General features: G+C 41.1%; 1 protein-coding gene across 1 annotated transcript in view; it reads right to left on the reverse strand.

The window, feature by feature from the left end:
* Positions 1-18,937, reverse strand: part of LOC306699673 (IgGFc-binding protein-like) — a 33,312-nt gene extending 14,375 nt beyond the window's left edge. The window contains exons 1-22 of the mRNA XM_079164370.1: positions 18,930-18,937; positions 16,957-17,013; positions 16,736-16,869; positions 15,996-16,639; positions 15,361-15,797; positions 14,891-15,048; positions 12,396-12,572; positions 11,452-11,677; positions 9,814-10,059; positions 9,574-9,675; positions 8,745-8,892; positions 7,854-7,974; positions 7,388-7,720; positions 6,580-6,751; positions 6,049-6,146; positions 5,532-5,662; positions 5,169-5,338; positions 4,182-4,396; positions 3,861-4,055; positions 2,151-2,339; positions 1,465-1,904; positions 125-243 (exon numbers count right to left, since the gene is read on the reverse strand). Coding sequence (XP_079020496.1) covers positions 125-243; positions 1,465-1,904; positions 2,151-2,339; positions 3,861-4,055; positions 4,182-4,396; positions 5,169-5,338; positions 5,532-5,662; positions 6,049-6,146; positions 6,580-6,751; positions 7,388-7,720; positions 7,854-7,974; positions 8,745-8,892; positions 9,574-9,675; positions 9,814-10,059; positions 11,452-11,677; positions 12,396-12,572; positions 14,891-15,048; positions 15,361-15,797; positions 15,996-16,639; positions 16,736-16,869; positions 16,957-17,011 — 4,510 coding nt within the window. The 5' untranslated portion in view covers positions 17,012-17,013; positions 18,930-18,937. The remainder of the gene's footprint in view (positions 1-124; positions 244-1,464; positions 1,905-2,150; positions 2,340-3,860; positions 4,056-4,181; positions 4,397-5,168; positions 5,339-5,531; positions 5,663-6,048; positions 6,147-6,579; positions 6,752-7,387; positions 7,721-7,853; positions 7,975-8,744; positions 8,893-9,573; positions 9,676-9,813; positions 10,060-11,451; positions 11,678-12,395; positions 12,573-14,890; positions 15,049-15,360; positions 15,798-15,995; positions 16,640-16,735; positions 16,870-16,956; positions 17,014-18,929) is intronic.
* Between the last annotated feature and the right edge of the window lie 2,950 nt (positions 18,938-21,887).

Here is a 21,887-nt window from a genome sequence, read left to right on the forward strand (position 1 = left end):
AATGTTGTTGTACTTTGCATCTCATGTCCACCGTGCAATGCAGCATGGGAGAATAAACACATGCAAACAATAAGATAAGTCACATTTAGGAACAGCGAGCATCAGCCAATCAGATCAGACTTACGGCAGAAAGTGTCGCTTCTCCATTTGCTTATCTTGGAGCCAGCAAGTTGACAAGCTGTAACATAATTCTGGATGTGACGACACAGGATGTCCGCGCCCCCTTTGTCTGTGGACATCTCCCTGGAAACAAACTTTCATTTAATTACAGGAAACACCAGAAACGGTCGTATCACAGAAAAATCTTTTTTTTGGTGATAATTCAGATTTTGGATCTAATTTTTGCAGTTTTGTCTCCCATTTCTATCATAATAATAACCCAAACCGCTACAATTCTTGGAGGGGTCAAGAAACAAAGTCATATGATCAGACAGCAAATAGCTTATCCAGAATAACTAAACCACTTTGATAGCAGGTAAAAGTGAAAGTCAGTGCGCCTGAAATGTTGTTAATAATCCCATGTAGGAAAACAGTGTGGTACAGAAATGTACGGAATTGTTTAGTATTCAATAATTCTCGGTGGCCTGGCCCACTGATTGGCCCAGAGTGTCAGGCCGGTGTTAAGAATGCAATATGAAATCTGCAAATATAAGCAACAACAACACTGGGGATGCTACAGTGAGATTACTGGTTTTTACGTTCCTGCCGTGAAAAAGGGCTAAAGGAGTGTTTAGAGTCTGGGAACTAGAAACAAAGACATCATGCTGAGTCACAGTAACGTCAAGCTGGAAACACAGTTGAGGCTTTTACACATCGGGGGCGAGGCAAAGAAACAACACAACAATGCAAAATACTCTCCTGCAAATACTTTGCATTGAAACTATTCATACCAGCAGCGATGCAAATTCAATTTTCATTTCTTGCAGGCAAAGGACCAACTACCAGGGTCAGAGTAGCGTCTCGCAGTCTGTCTGAGCTAAATAGTTGTATAACCGGAGCTACTGTAAGCTATTTTGTTGAGTTTTCTTTTAGCGAAATGCTCGGAGGGAATTTTAGTTCCCCCTGGGAAACAGCTGTATATGTTGAGGGCTTTTATTGTGAAAGGTATAGAAGGAGCTGGTCTGCGTTGCCTTTGTCAAGGTTAATAGGAGATATAAAGTTTACCGTCTTGGTTCGGACTACGGAGCCTCTGTGTTGTTGAACACGAGGTAGGTTTTGGATGTGTCAGTACCACACAACGTGATTGGTTGATGCCTTTATTTGCGGCGGGAAAGCTCAGAAAAAAACCTTGCACTGGAAAAAATGGGTGCTTTTTCGCCCCGTAATATTTGTGTCCTGTGTGAAAAAAATTAAACTAAAACTTATAGTGAAGGGAATTAATCGGATGAAAAAAATGCCCCTGGTGTGTAATGCCCTTTAATGTGTACAATGCAACACTTAGAGACATTAGAGATATTTCCTTGCCTGACACAAGCATTGTAGTCGGGAGTTGGCGTCACTGTTGAGTGGCAACCTGCAAATGGGCCCTGCTGGGCTTTGATGATGTCACAGGCCTTTTCAGCTTCTGGGCTCTTCTGTCCACCTGACCCAGGGCAGGAACTGGCACCACAGCCCGTGTCACAAGAAGTGTTGTCCTCCGTTACGACCCAGGCTGCTGATGTGTCTGTTGGCTTCTTGCCTGCTGTTAATGTCAGGTCGTCAGTCGGCTTACCGTTATAGTTGCCGCAGAGACCACGTGGCGAGCCGCTATAGGTGGACGGGATTTGTAGGAACACTCCCGCAACACTGTCGTAGGTCAGCTTCAGAGCAAAGTCAGTTTCAATGATGATGTTGATGCCATTTTGATATGCTCGCACTTGTCCATCAGCCAGTGATACAGGAAGGGAGACTCTGATGTCATCGACCTGAGACATAGATGGGTACAAATTATTTCATCACATTAGCTCTGTCCCACCTCAGTAGATGCTGCATCATTAGAAAGATCTACATTTCAACCAAATGGACTAAAAAATGAATAAGACGTAGCTATTTTTCCATTAAGGCCAGAACATTATGTTGACAAAGTTACCAGATGAGGTTTAATGTTATCAGACAAATGTAGTACCATGGCATATTGCTGGACAGTGTGATCTAATACTGGTCAGTCATACCTTGATTTCCCAAACAACCCCGGTCTCCATAGTGATTTTCATGTCGTAAACCTTGAGCTCCACACTGCGAGAGACTTTGCCATCCTTACTGGTTTGCTGCCGTACAAACACAGAGAAGGCGTCCATCCCTCCTTCCTGCTCTTGCACTTCTGCCAATTTGAACAAACAGTTTCCCCACAGAGGATAAGCCTAGAGGATGAAACAGAAGATATTCAAGGTTTCGTCAGAACTTGCACAGTGATTGTCGACGCGAGAGGAGCGGTGAGAGTGAATCAGAAAGGTAAAGTTTAGGGTCAGACAGCGAAACAGTGAGCTGAAAGTCAGTAGAATGGAGAGAGGTCAACAGGAAGTTCAAAACCCATATGTCAAGGAACTCTTCCTATTGCTAAACATAAGTTAGCTGGGCATAACATATCATGTTGCGTCAAAACTTTTCTTCTTTAAGTCGTTGAAGTACAATTGGACATGTCTCTGTGTCTTTCTGCTCAACTGGAAAGGTTGGAGCATGAAACATTGTAGGGTCAAGATTGACCCCAAGTCTTACCTGACTCTGTCCAGACACATGGTATATTGAGAGTTCAACCATTAAGTGACCTATAGTTCCTGAGAGCAGTCTCTGGACATAGATTATAAAACGGAAATGTCAATAACACAATCTGAACTAATAAACTGTCTGTGGATGTTCGCGACACCTTTCACATTGGCATTTGATACATTGTTGTAAAAACTTTGACATACGTACGCCTCCAGTTATGGGGGTTGCCACTTGGTTGAAATCTAACACTCTAATGACGCAACGTATCCTCGTACGACAATTCAAAAGTTATTTTTCATTCTTCGTGCGTACGAATGTCCAGCAATACGAGCAATCAGTGCAGAACCTGTGTAGGCTACAAAACTACTTGGTTGTGGTTTAGGGAAAGATTGTGGTTTGTGTTTGAATAAGTATGTTTGTTATGTAAAATAAGTAAGTTTGTTTCATAACTTATGTAGGCGGCGTTAGTTACGTCTTTAAGTTGCTTAACAAAAGTAGGGTAAAATAAGTCATCGTGGACTTGGTTTCACATGGGACACTATCAGCGGTCTCATTGGTGAACGTCCTGAGATTGTTTGACCTGCCCATCCCCCCCAATCTCCCCCATCTGCGGACTTTGTCACTCTTTATTCTTCGGCAGCTCTGCACATCCTTGCTCATGATTACATGGTTTATGTATGATTTACAGTGCATTACTTTTTGTAAGTTTAAGTACGAACAGTGAACGAGAGCAGCCTGAATACTGATATATATATATATATATATATATATATATATATATATATATATATATATATATATCTGCAATAAGCTTATATCAGCTGATATATTCCGAACAAAATTTCCCATATGTGTTTTAAAATGATGTGGTACACCTTTCTTGTAAAACAACCAAAGGAAGTGTCGAAGACAAAACCATGACTCGCCACCGTTAGATTTGGATATACAGTATTTTTAAACATAGAAAGAGTTGTCATGACATCTCTGACCAACTGTGATGATGGAGGACCGACATTAAACGTGTACTTTATTTTTTGTCATTATTTAAATAGAAAATAATGATAATTAAAAATATAAAAAGTTTTCTCTATAAAATCATCTATTTCAACAATCAAATATTTTTTGAAAAAGATCAAATAGATTAGACACGTTGTGTAAGTGTAAATGTTGTTTACCTGTCCGTCAAAGGACCTGATGATCCTGACCCCGCTCACAGAGCAGGAACCAATGCTCCTGGGTGAACAGGAGGCCGCGCCCCCTTTCACAACACACATCTCATTGGCCGAACAGCGGAATTTCGTATCACACTGTACTTGTCCACCGTCTGAACACGCGCAACGGGAATCACATGACACTCCAGGATAGAACACCTGAGAAAAAGAGCAGAGAGCCGACCAGACATATCAGCGGTAGTAACAGTGGTGGCAGAAGAAGAAGTAACGGTGTTAAAAACAGAAGCTGTGGAGCTTCATTTGACACTGTTGCAGCTGTAGTACCTGTCCATTTTTATAATACTGTCCTTCGTACTGACAGCCGCACTCTGCTAGAGGTACACACTTGTCGTGGCTCAGCATGAATCCGTCGTCACACACGCAGCCTTCTATGCAGAGCGCATTGTCGTCACAGTCCAGTAGGGGTGTCGGGCCGCTGCAGGTCAGCTGGCAGGGGGGGGCACACATCTCGTAGTGACTGTTCACGCCACACAATGGAGCTGGCAGAGAGATGCACAAGTCAAGTCAAGTTGATGCGATTATGCAGCTCACAAACATTACAAACATGCTTGGGACCTCATTGGGACTTTTGGATAACCACTCACTAACCGAGAACATTTCAGTGACATTTAGGGAAGTATGCTTGTTTGCCATCTCTCGCAGAATCAGTTGAGAAGATCAACATCTGATTTATCTCTATAGGCCTGCATCCAGTCCAGAAAGCACGACAGGGGGTGATATTTAGAGAAAACAAGATTAAAGATTGAAGATTAAAGTGGCAAACTTTCCTATCACCAGCCGCCTTCTGAATTTCTTTGCGCCTAAAGAAAGTGTTATTATGGTTAGGATGGACTCTGAGGGAGGCGAAGGTCCTGAAAGATACAGTACATCGGTATGAATTGTACTTAATCCTAATGTTAGACCTGTTGTAAGTTTTTATTTTAATGGATAATTGGATAAAAAAAGATAAAATAAAGAGTTTGTCCTCTCTGACTGATGTCGTCTGAATGAGGAGAAGGTCATATCCATTGTCTTTCATGACCCTTTTTACCTACAATGGCCCTAATACACTTATTTTTAGAAGGATTTGTCTTTATCAACATCAGTAGGGCCCAGAGACTGCAGGCAACACCCCACAATTCCTGTCCTTATTGTGAGGTTGCCAGGTTAGTGCATAGTCTGAATTCCGAACAAGTTACTCTTGGATGGATGGATGGGCAGTGTAGTTCTCGATTTTCGCAGAGACTGTGGTTGAGTGTGTGCGTGTCTTACGACAAAATTGTTCGGTTCTCCAGCTCCCCACTTTCGCTCCCGCATCCTGACAAGAGGTGCTGAAAGCTGATAGGCTGTTGCAAAGGGCGGAGGCGTGGCCTCGGTACACGCACAAATCGAAAACACAGTCTTTGAGGAAGGAGGAGTGGTCCAGTTTACTGTGACACTTTCTGTGTGGGCAGAGACAGAGAAGGGCACAGTATGTATAGACACCATTTAATAAACAAAAGAAATATACATTTTTAACAACCCTGGATTCATTCCACTGGACATTAATCATACCTGGCCTCATCTAGTTTTTCTTTAATACTAAGCATAAGTATAAATTGTTTATTGCCCAGCTCAGCAGCATGCAGTACCTACCCAAATGGTCCCAGCTTATCGGCGATGATGCCACAGTAGCGCGGCTGTTGGTAACGTGTTATCATCGCAGGCTCACACTCTGGACATTTACCACCAGGACAGTCACTAGTGCAGCCAAAGTCTCCTCCTGCCTGGGTCAAAGACATGCAAAAGTGTTACTCAGCTTGAAAAATTAATAAACTACTAACAACATAAAGATACTATTTGATGTTTAAAGAATAGGCTCCCATTTTTCAAATCTGTTTTGACAATGCCTGTACATGGGGCCGGATGTGTTTTTATGATGAGATGTCTTTCTTCTTTTATTAATTGGTAGGCTATTAGCAAGAGGCGGTTAGATTACTGAGGAGTGACTTTGTTCTCCTTCCCAGCTGTCCACCAGATGTGCAGACACTATTGGATCTGCTGTATTGAGCTGGAGATGGAGCCGCACACACAATGTGTACAACTGTGCCCGCTTTCTGCTTCTAACTGTGTTCTTCAGGTCGATTTTTCTCACAAAGATCCCCATTCTCACCTTCCAGCTGTCTCCGAAGGCGTTCACGTTTTTAGCCTGGGTGCCATCAGGTTTCAGTAAGTCATCGCCAGGTTTTCCATTGTAATTTCCACACAAGCCTGATACAGAGAAACAAGCAACAACCACAGCAGTCACAGTTAGAGCATTTAGAATAGTTAAGAGTAGGACGCTGTTGGAGCGTATAGGTATACTTTTATTTCCAACAATCGACACATAGCGGCCTGAGATGCACTGATGGAATACGCATGTAAATGCCTTCAGTATTAGGCAGTATTTGGTATGTTGACAGTTTTTGAAAGCAGGTTAACAGGTTAGCCATGCAGCATAGGTTACCATGCTGACTCAACCCGGCTGCCATGTTGATCTGATTAAACTGCTGCCATAAACTGCCATGAACCGTATTTCTTGGGTAACCGTATGAATCGGCTCAATCGGAACCACATTGCCTTGTTTGCTTTATAACCAAAGTGCTGCCGTCACGTGTTGATTGCTGAAACATATTTGAGTTAACCAAACAATCCCCTAACTTACCGCCTGTAGCAGAAGAGTATGAACTGGGTAGAGTCAAGCCGACGTGGGCCTTCCAGTTGAACCTGAGCGTCAAACCAAAATATGTCCTAACAAAGCCGAAGTAGCCACGCCGGAACAAGGAGAGCTTGCCGTCTTCAGTGGAGTAAGGCAGGTTCACTGACTGACTGTTCACCTGAGGGCAGAGCATGGACACATGTACAGAATCACTGTGTACATGTAATTATACATATATATATATATATATATATATATATATATATATATATATATATATATATATATATAGAAGCTATATAATGGCTTGTGTTTGTGTTGTGTACGAAGGTGAATAAGAGCACTTGCTGTTTTTAAATGTGATTCGCTTTAGATAATATTTACAGCCCAGAAATTACCAGTTATTGATTAAGAACATGAAAATGTTTTCTAATCCGTCTGAAATCTTAGCATAGAAACCAATAGTATGTGAATTGCATACTACATCCAGTAAAATATTACAGAATGCCAACAATGGAAACTACACATATCCCACAATGCAATGCGGTAATGAAGAAAACGTTCGCAGCAGACGGTTGATTGTAAGCAAAAAATCTCCTTTTTTTAGGATTAATTTTAAATGAGTTCAGACCTCACAGATCATGGTTTGGATACGGGAGGTTGGCATGGGCTAGAATTAGAAAAATCTTGAATTGATTTCAAATGTCAAATACTTTGTCTGGGCTGTCTCATACGACAGTGGTCTACTGTAACTACACTACAGAGTGATTGGTGAGGAGGACTAGGGTAAGTACTGTGGACAGACCAATCTTACCAGCATTTCCCCCACACTGGCACGACTCATGCTGACAGTGAAGTTACCAAATACAGTGAGAGAGACGGACTTGGTGTAGGCCACAGCCTTGTTGCGGCCTCGGTTCTCATTTTGGACCAGCACTTGGAACGGCTCCAGGTCCTGGTCTGATCCCTTGGTGAGTTGAGACAGGATGTAGGTGCAAGTGCCCTGGAAATCAAACCGGCGTCCATCAAAGTTTCGGTAGTGAGGGTCTCCGGAGCCCTGGCATGTCGCATGGGATGTTGGGTAGCAGTCCCGGACACCGCGCTTCAAGGCACAGTGCTCAGTCTTCTTACAGGTGATTCGTTGACACTTCAGCAGAATGAGATAACAGAATATCAGATCACAGTGAAAGAGACGAAAACAAGAACAGCACACAGTAATTGTGATGGCACAGGGTTCTTGAGTAACACACACACACACACACACACAGACACACACCAACCTTGGCTTTCCCTTCATGGCATTTACACTTAGTGGTGCAGGTGTTATCACCCCAGAAAGTGGTGGCTGGTGGGTAATATCTGCCTTCATACTGACATCCACAGCTATGCACAGGAACACATCTGAAACAAACACACACAATTATTAAATGAACAGCACATTCGTACACATGAAACCTTGCCCGTGTTCTTGTCTTCTATGGTTCAGTGTTGCTAATTAGCACACTTCACTTGGTGTCACAAATATTTCAGGTATATTTTTACTGAAATGTTATTGTTGATATCAGGCAGGTTGTTCTCCTGAGTAGACTAACAAGCCATGTTTTATTGTGAAGCATTAACACCCAGAGTCCTTGAAATGTCACATGGGCGTTATTTTCTGTCCAACGTTTGCAGTTTTTAAACGTATGCTTAACGTTGTGAACGACACAAAGCGCATCACATGGTTAGGTTTAGTAAAAATACACGGTTTGACTTAAAATAAGTACGTTTGTTAGGTTATTTAAGCTAAGTCCTGTGTTCTTAGAAATGTATTTGTGATATGTATAAAACAAACGTAATCAGGGAGAAAATACATTTCCCTCAAACCGCAATTGACAATGCAATTAAGTTGTATGTGAGCGTAATTTTTGGGAGGCCAGCCTCCTCCTGGCTGGTTTCCAAAGAACTAGAAGACATTTTAGATTATGTCAAGAACACAAAGAGCCTGTTTCTTTTGGAAAGGCCTGTTTTGGTTAATCAATTAGTAGATTATGATTACTCAAAACTACTCAAACCAATGAATATTGGTCTTGGTATGAATATTGAATAGCATAACATAAACTGGCCAAATGTTGTTATTCATGCATACAATTCACCAAATATTAAATAACTAAAGACTGCCTGTTTGTTACCTGTCTCCACTTAGCACCAGTCCTTTATCACACTGGCACCCCTCCACACAGGGGCCTTTGCACAGCTTCTCGATTTCTGGGAACATGCAGGAGGCAGAGCAGGGGGAACCACACGCCTCATAATGGCTACCTTTGGGGCAAGAAGGGACTGGGGGGGGGGGGGGGGGGGGGGTCATTGTTCTTATCTGTGAGAACCAATACTCTGTCTAAACCAATAACACAACACCTAACAATTATTTAACAATGTCAATATTTTTACGTTAGTTTAACAGATTTTTAGTGATATGAACACTTTAATTATTCAACAGATCAATCTTCAATCACATTTATGTCCCCAACCTGTAGTTTGTGTTTCCATAACCTAGTTTGAACATCAGCACAGCTGGAGGAGGTGGGGAAAAACATTATCACTGCGACACAAAAGCCCGATTTGAAAGACCCCATTTCCTCCAGCACCAACCTCGGGTAAAAGAAATATAACTTTCTGTATAGGTGTCATACTTCAATATTTTCAGATAATGTCTTGAGGTAAATATTAGATTGTCTGGGGGCTGACGGGATCGCCATCCTTTTTGATATGAAGTGCCATTTTTAAATGTTCTTTTTAATCTGTGTGCCATGTTAACATTTAGATTAACATTAATTGTATTCATGACATCACATCAACATTTTTATCTCCATTTCTTCTTTCATCCATATAGGCAACGTGCAGTCACTCACTTCTTTTGATGTAGCTTTCCACTACCACACTCTGCCACAACCTCACTGAATGGTTCATGATAAATTAATAAAGCACTTCAAAGGAAAAATATTTAGCTTGGCAACTTACGGCATTTGGTAACCATTCTCCACTGAGGGTTGACTTTCACTTCCTCTGACAGGCAGGCATCAGTATAACTCTTCAGGTTATCACAGAGAATCTGTTTGGCACCTGGACAAACACACAGACACATTAACATCACAGGAACTCATGACAACATGACAGCATGGCTTCAATCAATTTGCATTTTTTAATGTTATATTTTTAGTGTGCATTCTGCCCCGAAAACATCTTCAAATATTGGCTCACCTTTATTAACACAGACATCGTAGACACAGTTCTCCAGGTACATAGAGGGGTCGACCTTATTGTAGCAGGCTGAAAATGGCCCATCTGACTTTGTCAGAATCCCACAGAGGTTGGGCCCGCTGAAGTGGGCCTGCTGCTCTTTTGAACAAGTGGGACAGTCACCGCCACAGTTATCATTACAGAACCGATCGGAGGTATCGGTCTTCCAGTTCTGGATCATCTTCAGCACAGCAGAGAGACTGGAGCCTGCAAGAAAACAGAAAGCAACATGCAGAAAAGCATGTAAATGAATTCAAATTTGGACTTCCGGGTGAGTGAGCAATTTAATGACTGGCGTTCAGCCGAACTCAGAACTTTGGATCTAAATTATTTTGGCATAACGTCTTTTAAAGGTTTTTATGCGATATTCAGAGCATTAATATAACATCAAACCACTTTATTATCTATGGAAAGATATAGTGATTATCTGTCTGATTAACTGTAACTTAACTTAAATACTTAACTATAGTTTCACAGTACTTTACTACACAAACTTTATGTAAATGAACGTGAAGGCCATAAGTGTGGGTGGGTGTTTTGATTTAATTCTTTTTTTAATCTTATCTTATTTTACTTTATTTATTTCCGTTTGTTTGCTTTACTTTCCTGTTATTTTCTTCTTTACTATTGTAAACTCACTAACATACACAAAAAATGAAAATACTTTTTTCTTGTATGTCATATTGTGCATTCTCATCAATAAAGTATCTAAAAAAAATAAAAATATATAGTGGAGTAATGTCTACCTGAGTGGAGAATGAAGTCACTCTATCTCTGTGTGAGTTGTAAAATGAGTTTCTCCTTGCTTTGTTTACGTAGCCAGCCATGCGTGCTGTTAGTGCATGTTAGTGCATATGAGCTTGCCCCACTGGCTAGCTCATGGCCGGCGCTGCACTGCGCTCATATGGAGGTTACAACTAATAACACCGTCGCGGAGGCATGATGTTCATTGAGTAGATTATGTTCTCATTTAGATTAAAGTAAGGCGTGGCTACCTTGTGATTGACAGGTCTGCGTTGTCCAGTCTGGGAGCTGTACGAGTTTGTCCTTGAACTTTAACCCTTTCAGTGTGTTTTCAGTTTACGAAAGTTAATTGTAACATTAATACGCCTCATTTAGCGTTCGGTTGTACTCAAAAAAATAAGATGGTGGTGGCCTAAAAACAAGTTGATACGGCGAAAAACCATGATGGCAACTGCCAAAAATCCAAGATGACGAGGCCAAAATCCAAGTGGTTAATGGCCAAAAACCAAGTTTGCGCATCCAAATTCCAGATTGCGACGGCCCAAAACCAAGATAGCGACAGCCAAAATGGAAAACCTGAGGTTCCAGTCCACAAACCAATGAATGACGTCCCAGTGACTACTTCCCCTTTTTATCTACAGTCTATCATGACAGTCAGAGTCTCTTGATGCAGCTTCCTCCATCACTCCCTCCCATGCTACCTGGCACTGTTCACCAATTCAACACTTTTCGGTAGAAAGTGTACTTTTCACCTCTATTAGATATTGGCAATTACATTTTGGCCACATTAGACAACTTGTTGCACCCAACCATCTCTCCTCCTACAGTATTATCCCTTTATGTCCCCGTCCTCACCTTTTGGTTCAGGCAGGTCATCGCTCCTGTCTCCATTGTAGTTTCCACAGAGGCCTCCGAGGTGTTGATAGTAGGAAGATGGCACTGTGATGTACAGCCTCGTGTTCCAGTCATATTTTACAGTCAGGCCAAAGTCAGTGGTGAGTACAGCGTAGGTTCCACTCTGCTTTACAGAGACCTTGCCGCCCAACAAACTGACAGGCAAGTACTGAAGTTCTCCATTCACCTGAAAATAATAACAAAACACTGAATAGAACAAACTGTCTGTAACACTGCATATGATAGATAGATAGATAGATAGATAGATACTTTATTCATTCCCAGGGGGAAACTTGTCAGAAGCATATGCACAATATAATAGAATAGAATTATAGAATATAATATGCACAAAGTTGAAAAGAGAAGTGAAGGCAGACATCACTAGGGCCGATATCTTCAAAACTATGAAACTCGCATGAAAAGTATCTAGATTGATAAATAGCATTACAAGTAAGAGAAACAATACGTATTTTTAATTTTGGGGAGAACTGTCCCCAAAACAAGTAAAGGATTGTGTAGCAAATGAAACAGACGCTAGTTCTGAGGATGGCTGGACTTCAGCTCTCTATAGAATCCCATTGACTTTGTGTGTTCAAAATTGCAATAAGAAATTATTATTAAAACAAAAACATTTAGTTAGTTAGTTTCCTTTTTATTATCTAAAATTTCTCGAGCCAGATGTTCTAAAATGCTGATGAAAGTCTTTTGTTGGACACATATTCAATAATCTGACTGAGCAGAACTTTACTGATGAATTTACCCTTAAATGTGAAAAATCTGACTAATAAGGTTGTTTTGTATGAATATGTAGTATAGTTTGTTACTCTCATGAAGATTGCCTTAATATTTGAACATTGATTATTACATTCACTGCTTGTTACAGTAGATGACAGCAGATCTGTTACCTGTACTTGTCCTCTTTGACTGGAGATGGTAATGGTCTGCTCGTGAACACTGACAGCTACGGTCCTCACGTATGAAACTCGACTGTTACCTCGGTGGTTGTTCGTGGTCGTCACAGTGAAAGGCTGAAGGCCAGATGCCGACTTTGCAACTGTTGTCATAATGTAAGTGCAGGTACCCTGAAAAAAAGATGAATGTGATTGGCCAACTGAAGCAAAGTCCAATTATAAATATTTTTGGCACCTCATATCACAAAGAAAAAGGACGACATTTATAAAACAAAACCTGATACAGTGCCGATTAAAGGCATTTTGCTCAATGCAGTAACAGTAATCTTGAAAGTTCTTTGAATGTCACACAGTTTAAAAAAGGCTCCACACGGTGTGATGTATGTTTTGAGGCATGTCCGATTAGGCGATGTATCGCTATGACATGACATTAAAGTCCGGTTCCTGAATCGCGCCAATGCAATCATAATACATTCTTTACATTTTCCAAATGGTATGGTTTGTGTTCACAAAGGCAAAACTCAAACGGTTCAGAAATCCTTAACAAATGTCATGATGGAGATGTCTGCTCGTCGTACGGCTCAAGAGGCGTGGATGAGCAGCAACTTTCTCCAATTAAACAGTAGCAAAACCGAAGCCCTCCTTGTTGGCACTCCACACCAGGTTCAGTCATCCTCCATAACTCATCTCACCTTCGACGGTCTGGTCATCCCCCTCTCCTCCACAGTCACTAATCTGGGAGTTAGGTTTGACCCTCACTCTACACTGGGATCACTGGCAAGAGCGTCCAGAAGCTGCAATACATTCAAAACAGCGCTGCCAGGATCCTGATGAGAGTCCGGAAGTATGAGCACATAACACCCATTCTACACTCACTACACTGGCTCCCTGTCTCATTCCGGATTGACTACAAAGTCCTACTACTCACACATAAATGCATAAATGGACATGCACCTCCCTACCTACAAGAACTCATCACTCCCCAAACCTCCACCCGCATCCTCAGATCTTCAAACAGCTCGCTCCTCCGGGTCCCCAACACCAAGCTCCACACCATGGGCGACCGGGCCTTTGGCTCGGCAGCACCGCGCATATGGAACAGTCTCCCTGACCACCGAAGGGCAACACAGACACTGGACTCTTTTAAGACTGGCCTAGAAACCTTTTAATTCAGGAAGGCGTTTCTGACCTTGTGCTAAATCACGGTCAGCTATGTCTTTTGTGTTTCTGTTCTTTCACTGTTCTCTATTGTGCTTATGTTTACTAGTTTTTTATTATAATATCTTTTAACTATGTTTTAACTATGTTTTTAACTATGTACTGGCTCTGTGGCACTCTGAGATTCTCTGAATGAAAAGTGCGCTACAAATAAAATGCATTATTATTATTATTTAAGAGTTGCCTTGACGAGAAAATGAGCTGTTTGGTGGCCAGCGGCAGGGATCCCTCTAAAAGAGTTGCTTCGCTGGCATCGAAGTAGTCTCCTAGCAGCGGAGAGTGAGGCGGCAGAACCTCGGGGATGCGCTAGCTAACAAACTATTGTCTCATCTGTGGTCTGAGAAACAGTATATTCACCACATTCATAGTTAGTAAACAGTGTTTGGCACTGTAATATTATTCCCAAGTAACGAGTAGTGTTATTACACTTCCTGACTAACTTCCACAACACTGGTAGCACAAACGAAAATAGGCTACAATCCAGCAGTCACCAAAACAGGAAAAGGAAAACCTTTTTATCCAATGTAATGACACATAAATGGTACGCTTGCTGTGATTGGTTCAAATGGTGTTCACAGCGGATATTCAGAGTTCACTTTGACAGGGGTCCAAGACCACCCGTCGAGGCGGACCAGAGAGTGGTTGTTTGTTCCGCACCAGAGTTTGAGTCCGTCGTTCACACCAACCCAAACAAACCGCACCAAAGGGGTAAACGCTCCAGGGTGACTAAACAAGGCTGGTGTGCACACGTCCTTAATCTCATAATCATTCTCATAATCACTTGAACATTTTGTTAAGAAAAGCTTTGACCATAGTATTGTCAGAGATGAATGTGTATGTGTACAAACACTGCACCACAGATACATCTACACAGTGATGTGTATTTGGGCGTCAGCCATTGTATTGTTTCATGCCGTACTGCAACTGATTGATTTCTAGGTGTGGTGTGTGCTTTAGCAGCACCTCCATCTACTGGTCTATAAATCAGCTCACTGTACATGTCATATTGTCCTACTCCTAAATGACACTTTAGAAGCCTAATTCAGTTGTGCTTTTGTTTGCTAGTTAAGAAACACTGCTTCTACAGCGGAGTTTTCAAAGATGAGTTACGCCACATTTTATGTGGATACTCCTCGTTGAAGTTCAGCTCATGAGAGTTGGTCTCTGTCCAGTGTGTCCCTGTCGGCCTCAATAGAATGTAACAAGTCAAAATAGAGATATACTCTATAGTGAATAGCTGGTGATGATTGGTAAAGCCGTCCCAATCCTACCTGGAAGTCATAGCGTCGGCCATCAAACGTCACGTAGTGGGGGTCACCGGTTGCATGGCAGGTTGCCGTAGAAACATGGACGCATTTTCCCTTCACACACTGTTCCTTCACACGACATTTCACCTCTTCACAGGGATCCTTGGGAGGTGGAGGAGGGACTGTGTATACAGGAAATACAAACACCTCATATAGAAATACATGCAACACCAAAGATACGTGTTATTGTGTCATCATTAAATGTATTACTATATCTCTTCACTTTCAGCCATAAATACACTGTACGGAAGAAGATTAGTCCAACATGTGAAAAGTGTAAATGATTTCTGAGTTTAGTTTTTAGAATTCTGGCTTTAAACACAGTAAATTAAAATGTTTCCATGTGGCCCTATACTTCTTCCGTTCTATCGTGTGTGTGTGTGTGTGTGTGTGTGTGTGTGTGTGTGTGTAAAGGGATCTAAATGTGTGTGTACCTTCAAAACAAACTCCAGCAATGCCATATCCATGGTGTGCTTTCCCGCCATAGGCGTAGACTGCCATACGGGCGTCCCCTTCCACAGTCACATGACTCTGCGCTGTCCCCACTGGAAAGTTGGACCACACCCACTTCTTGTCTGACGGGATCTTGCTCCACTTAGGTGACTGGCACTGTTCCTTCTTCACACACACCTTCACACTGCCGGCCCCCTCCGTCTCTGACAGAATAGCAATAGTGCTTTGAAGTCCATCCATTGTCTCCACAGCCCAATTGGTGGCAAGCTTGGAGGTAGGGGTCAGCGTTATTAGAAAAGGGTCATTCGGCGCGTTATCGCTGAGAAGCAGCACCATAACCTTCTTATTGCTCTTGACAACCACTGGATGTTTTGAGGTCATTCTATTTTCGGTGAAGAGCCCAGCTCTCTTCAGCTCCCTGTTGGTGGAGATATGTTTACTTAGTTAAATAAGTGTAGTTCATGTTTTGAACTGAGGAAAAACAAGCAGTTTAGTTGTATGGGAACGTAATTTTTTAGGAGATAGCATTGGATGGAAAGATGGACAGAAAGACAGACAATAATAGCCTTGGCTGTAGCTTCAACAGTATATTACAATGATTAATATTGAACTCAACTGTTTGTGTGTGTGCAGTGTCACCACGGTGTTGTCTTCAACCGCTACTATCACTACAGTGTTGAGGGCCTTAGAGCTGCTGGAAATGGGTACCATGTATTCTTTACCCAGGTTTGCCACAGTGGGGAGCTGTTCATACACGTGTTCGCACGTAGAAACCATCGTCATACACTGGTGGCCTGCTAAGACAGCTACAGGATGCTGGGAACGGATCCGCGAGCCTGTCAAAGTTGTTATACCTCGTGCAAGGAAGGACGCGTAGGGTGCAAGGTTAATGGTCACCGTCCACCCACGCGGCCACTTAGTCCCGCCTCTTAGCTTCACATGGAAAGTTGGTATGATTTTGATCTGGTTCTGTTTATTGCCATTAACGATAGCAAATACACTGTCCAGGCCCCTTTTTGATGAGGGTGTGTACACAATGTAGTCAGTACCCAGCTCTTCGAGTGGGGTAACAACCGCGCCATCTCCTGAGCCAAAGACACGATTGTAAGAGACCACAGAGATCGCGGCACTAGATGAGATTCGAATCGCTGAGTTGGCATTGACATATTCCTTCCGCAGTTCGGCTCCACCTGGCACAGAAACCCAGCGGGTTTCACCTGCAGAGAGTCTCAGCTGTTTGTTGAATTTCACTGAAGCTACCTGCAGATCAATAGGTCTGGATTGGTTAAACATTCATGAGCCATATTAAAACAGATTGGCTCTTCTTGCCCTTCCTTAAATTAAGAGGATTCTAACCTGTATGTGAACATTGGCTTCAGAGCCCTGAGCAGTCAGAACCAAGTGGAGCCTTTGATCTGTGATTTTGGAATCCAATGCGTTAGGAAGAAATGTGGTGATGAACTCCTTTCCTGTAGAACAACCATGACATACTGGAGAAGAGAAGAGATTTTGCATTAATTAAATAAAGCATGACTAAAGAGTGAGCCTTAATATTGCCAGCCTCCCCACTGTAATACCTGCCAACAGTGCCGCACAGACAGCCAAACACACCGAGAGAGGCTTTACTTCCATAGCTGATAGAGAAAGAGAGACATATACAATGGTAAAAATACATTTCAAACCAAAATACATAATATTACATAATGAGGACTCAAGCACTGAGTATGCTAATGGCGGCAGATAAAATTCAATTCGATTTAGTTTGCATAAAGCTGGTCCCAAGACTGCTGTAATGGACTACTGTAAACATGATCCAGAAGCATTTCAATATCACGCTAAGAATCAGATTGATGTTAGCATCTACTTCTGCTGCTGCTCCGTCAAGCTGTCAAAGCTACCATGGAGCCCACACTGTCACTAACTGCACACACGGAAGAAGTTTCATTCGGAGAGAGAAGCAGACAGAAGTTTCTACAACAGGGGTCACTAATAGGCGGTCCGAGTCCGGACCCAGACGCCGTAGCATCTGGACCTGGACCTACAACCAATAGATAATTGAGAATTATTACATTTTGATGGAGCGCTTCTATTTTAACTGGCTTTTCCAGCTTTTACGGTACTCGTTCAGCGGTCCAGGAAACAAACTGACCAATTACATGCGTTGTAAATCACATCACGTGATGCTGCTCAGCCAATCAAATATGTGTTACGATAAGTTTCCCGACTCCAGTGAGATTTACACACACGGGGAGACGGGGCGAGAGACCGAGTAGTTGGAGAATAGTGCGTGAGTCAGAAGTCATTTCTCATGACGTTCTCCAAAAAGAGAAATGTGGACAGAGACCAGAGTCCTTAACCAAGAATGGACAGACTCTTGTATGTTCATTCTTCCAACGGACAGTTTAAAACAGTATGTCTCATATGTTCAAATTATTGAACGATTATTTAAAGCTGTAATGTGAAACACCACTATGAGACAAAGCACACATATTTTCAGCAAACGTACCCACTCACATCCAAAATGAAAGAACAGAAAATAAATCTAAGAGCCCAATATGATCAGAATCCTACTACATTCATTCACTTCCCAACAATGGTGTTAACAGAGAGGAATAGAGCTGAAACAAGTGGTTTCAATAACCACAGATAAAGTCTCTGCACACAAATTTCTCTTTTTAGAAGATGAGAAGAATATCATATCGTTGCTTTTTGGGGTGACATCACTTCACGCTTCATGAATTGAATTTAAAGCTGCAGGGCAATTCAGTTCAATTCATTTTTCTTAAATTAAGTACTCAAACCTTTCTTTTATGTGGTTTCATCTTAAATGCATCCCTTATTTTACTTGAAACGAGAGAAGAACATTAATTTATTATTAGATTATGTATTATTTATAATTTATCCAGTTAAACAATAAATATTGTTGAGATATTATTCAAATGAACTTTCTTTATTTGATTTTTGATTTGACAGATGTTATTACAACTGTTGGCTACTTCAATACATATGGGACTAAATCATAGCACAAGTTAGACATTACTGTGATGTTCCAGACTTTTACATGAGGAAAGTCTCTCTAGCTGGACCTCGTTGAATTTTAATTGAATACCCCTGCTTTACAGTAATAATGTGAACAAAAAAAGACAAAGAAAAATAATTATAAAGAATGCTCAAGATTCCATTTTCAGATGCTCATGTCTACTGCTGATTTTAGTACTAACAAAACCTGCACTGTGTAGTCAAAATAATGGAGAAATAATATTTTTTTCCATGCTTTTAGGACAAAGTTAGCAAGCTTAAAACATCAAAGCTAAACAACCATATATCTTTGTTTGTTGAGAAACTACCTGTAGTAGACAGATAGCGATGAACTGCATTAAATCACCCACAGTCATAGTTTCTGGGGACTCTATTACTTCATATACTATAAACATTTACTTCATAAACCTAAAGATTCTCAGTAAATGAGCCAAAATCCAATGTCATACTGTAATCCCCTGTTGAAATACCCCAACCACCACTATTATCACCAGAGGCATCCATACTGTACCTGCAGCAGACCGTGAGAGTGTTAACCTGGGAAGGATGGAGGGACATTTATATACTAAGTGGGAGTGTGGGGCAGAGACAGAAACAATCATATGCCACCGTTCAGTTCTGCTTGAAAGAAAAGCATATTGAATATTGGTGGGCTTGTGTTTGTTGTGTGGGCTGGTTATTGGAATAAAGGCGAGCTTTGGTGCGGCCGCGGCCCGATGTGATGGGTTTGATCGTGTCACTCAGACAACAAAAGTCATGTCTTCAAATTGTCAAGCTGTCATGCTAGTCCCTCGTCCTCCCATCCTCTGTCCTCTCTTGTTGTCTTGCAGTGTTTATTTTATAAAACACACATCAGTCATACAAAGATGACATAGAATTTCATGCATTCTATTTCAAGCTGACTCAAACTCTTTTTTCCACACAGAAGACGAAATAATCGCTTCTTTATTAGTCTGCATTATAGATGACATGATAATAAGATGCAAAAGTAACCGTACTTGACCGCTAACACAGGAATTGACCTTGTTGTATTTCTTATGTCTGTTATTGCACTCTAGGCTTCGACCTCTCTGCTTTTGGACCAGGCCTTTGCTCTGCTTAAGGGAATGTATCGTCACATATTGTAGATAACTCACCTTAAATGACATTGATCAAATTAAATGACTCAAGTATTTTAGCCCAGGAACAGCATAATGTCTTCTCTGAAAGCATTTTCATAGGCGGCACATTTCAACACTTTGTATTCAAGATTCGGGGGTACGTTTTCTAACTTCCCTGTCAATCACATACCTCATTAAATTAATCACCACGGCAATTTCACCCGACTAACACCAAAACGTCCCCTTGTGAATCTCTGGCCCTGCCTGAGTTCCTTCTGTCATCCTCTCTCCTGTTTCAAAAAGCGGTTTCCTTTATGTTTGTTGTTGTTTTTGCTCGATATCATCTTCACGCATGGTGTGAGCCGACTGCCTGTAAAGCTAACATGTACTAAAGGTGGAGATGGGTAAGGCCACTGCTTGTGTACACTAGGTCATGAGCTAATCCAATAGTTGTGTTACATGTATAATAGTGTGGGCTGGCAACAGTGTCAGTATTACATGGATGATAAGAGATAATTGCCCTGTCATAACAGCTGCACCAAAGGAGGAGGCGTCACGGTGGGATTGTCTTGGGAAAACCACACCTAGCCAAATGTAGTCATGTGGTTGTTTTTTTTGTTGCGTTTATTGTTGCATGTGACATAGTCATGATGACTTGACAGATTATCTCATAGTTAAACACATCCTGAAGTTGGCGGTGTCAGAGTCTTTCAGTGTAGAAGCAAGTCAGGTTGAACTGTCAGGAGTCGGCACGATACAAACAGATGTTTCTTTCGACCCTCTACAGTAACAAGGTAATGTTAGTAATAGAGAAAATAGAATGTTCTGTTGTCAATAAAGTTGTCTTAATTTGAATCACTTTAATACAGTTATAGGGTTCGCACTGTTGTTGTTAAATGTTTGAAATAATTGAAAATTGAAAGTTAAATTTAATATTCTTTATTAAGATAAAGGACATCAAATGTTTTTAATCACATATTAACAAGGACATATTTAATAAAAACAAGAATAATACAAATGAGTGATAATTAGTCGTACTCATTATTACCTAACCAAATGTAAACACAGAAAACAATGCACCAAGTCAATGTTTCACTCTCAAGGCTGTTGCTATGATGCTTGCTGCTCTTTCTGGCTGTTAGCTGTTGTGCCGAAGAGAAAGTGTGTCTTTCATCCATGAGGCTCAATCCTTCCTTTGTAAAGTACCCGGCAACAGTGTTGCCACTTTAGAATGCCAGTTTCCAGCCCCAAAAACAGCCCAAATCATAACTTATTCTTCATACCCATACAAAGCTTCATATCTGCATCAAATGACCAGAGTTGTTAGATAAATAGGCAATCAAAACCCACAAAGTGTGCAGACAACCAAATACACAAATTCCCATGTCAATGTCAGTGATGATGACCTCAAGGAAAGTAAGTCGTCCCTTATCCCTGACGACGATTAAATACAACTCATGAAAATCAAATGTTTCTCAGATTAAATGAGATTCCATTATATTAACTTTACTTACGTTTCTCCAGCGCTGTTCAGCGGACAAAAGGACTTCCTGGAGCATCCAGATGTTTCATGACTATAATCCTTCATCCGGTTAAAATATATGGTTAGAAATACAAAGCATTTTAACTTGAGCGTCCAGAGGAAGAAATTCTTGAGAAGGTGGAGCTGTGTAAGCAGATAATTACTGACAATAGTAGAACCAGGAGGACAGTATAACACAGTTGTAATAATATCAAATATGTCTATTTGTTATGAGTTAGAATTGTTGACAAAAACGTAACATTTGTGTGAACTTAAAATGTTCTTGTAGCTGCGTACTACATTCAAATGTAAAGTGTTACCGTCTTATGAACAACAGAAACTGGCAAATGTCATGTAACTAATTCCGAGGGTTACTGCGTCTGTCTTAATGTCCAGCCTAAAATCCTTGTATGAATGGGATGGTGTTTGTAAGATGACATTTGGCGTGCTTTTTTATTTGGTATGTTTGAAAACTTAGTCACAACTGATTATTCTTTCATTAAATTGTTCCAGGCACATTTTTTCTTCAAATACAAAGTGTTAAAGTAGGAGTTTATCCTGAAGTATGATGCTGCTAATAATTCATCTTTCTTCAAAATTATCTTAATTCACTATACTTTGTGAAGTTGTTTTATAAACAAAGTAATATGGCACAATAGTTGTTTTGTACAATTCTTGGCCAGCTAAGGCAGCGCCATCACACTAGTCAGGCAATTTACTGTTTTTTCTTCAATGAGATTGCAAAAGTCTCATTACCAAAGATACATCTTAGTGTTTCAAACAAATGGGAATATCAGCTTTAAGTATGTGTTATACAATGCTGTTTCAGATCTTTTGTAAGATAGTT

This window comes from Pholis gunnellus (genome assembly GCF_910591455.1).
Source record: "Pholis gunnellus genome assembly, chromosome: 8".
NCBI classification, from domain to species: Eukaryota; Metazoa; Chordata; class Actinopteri; order Perciformes; family Pholidae; genus Pholis; species Pholis gunnellus.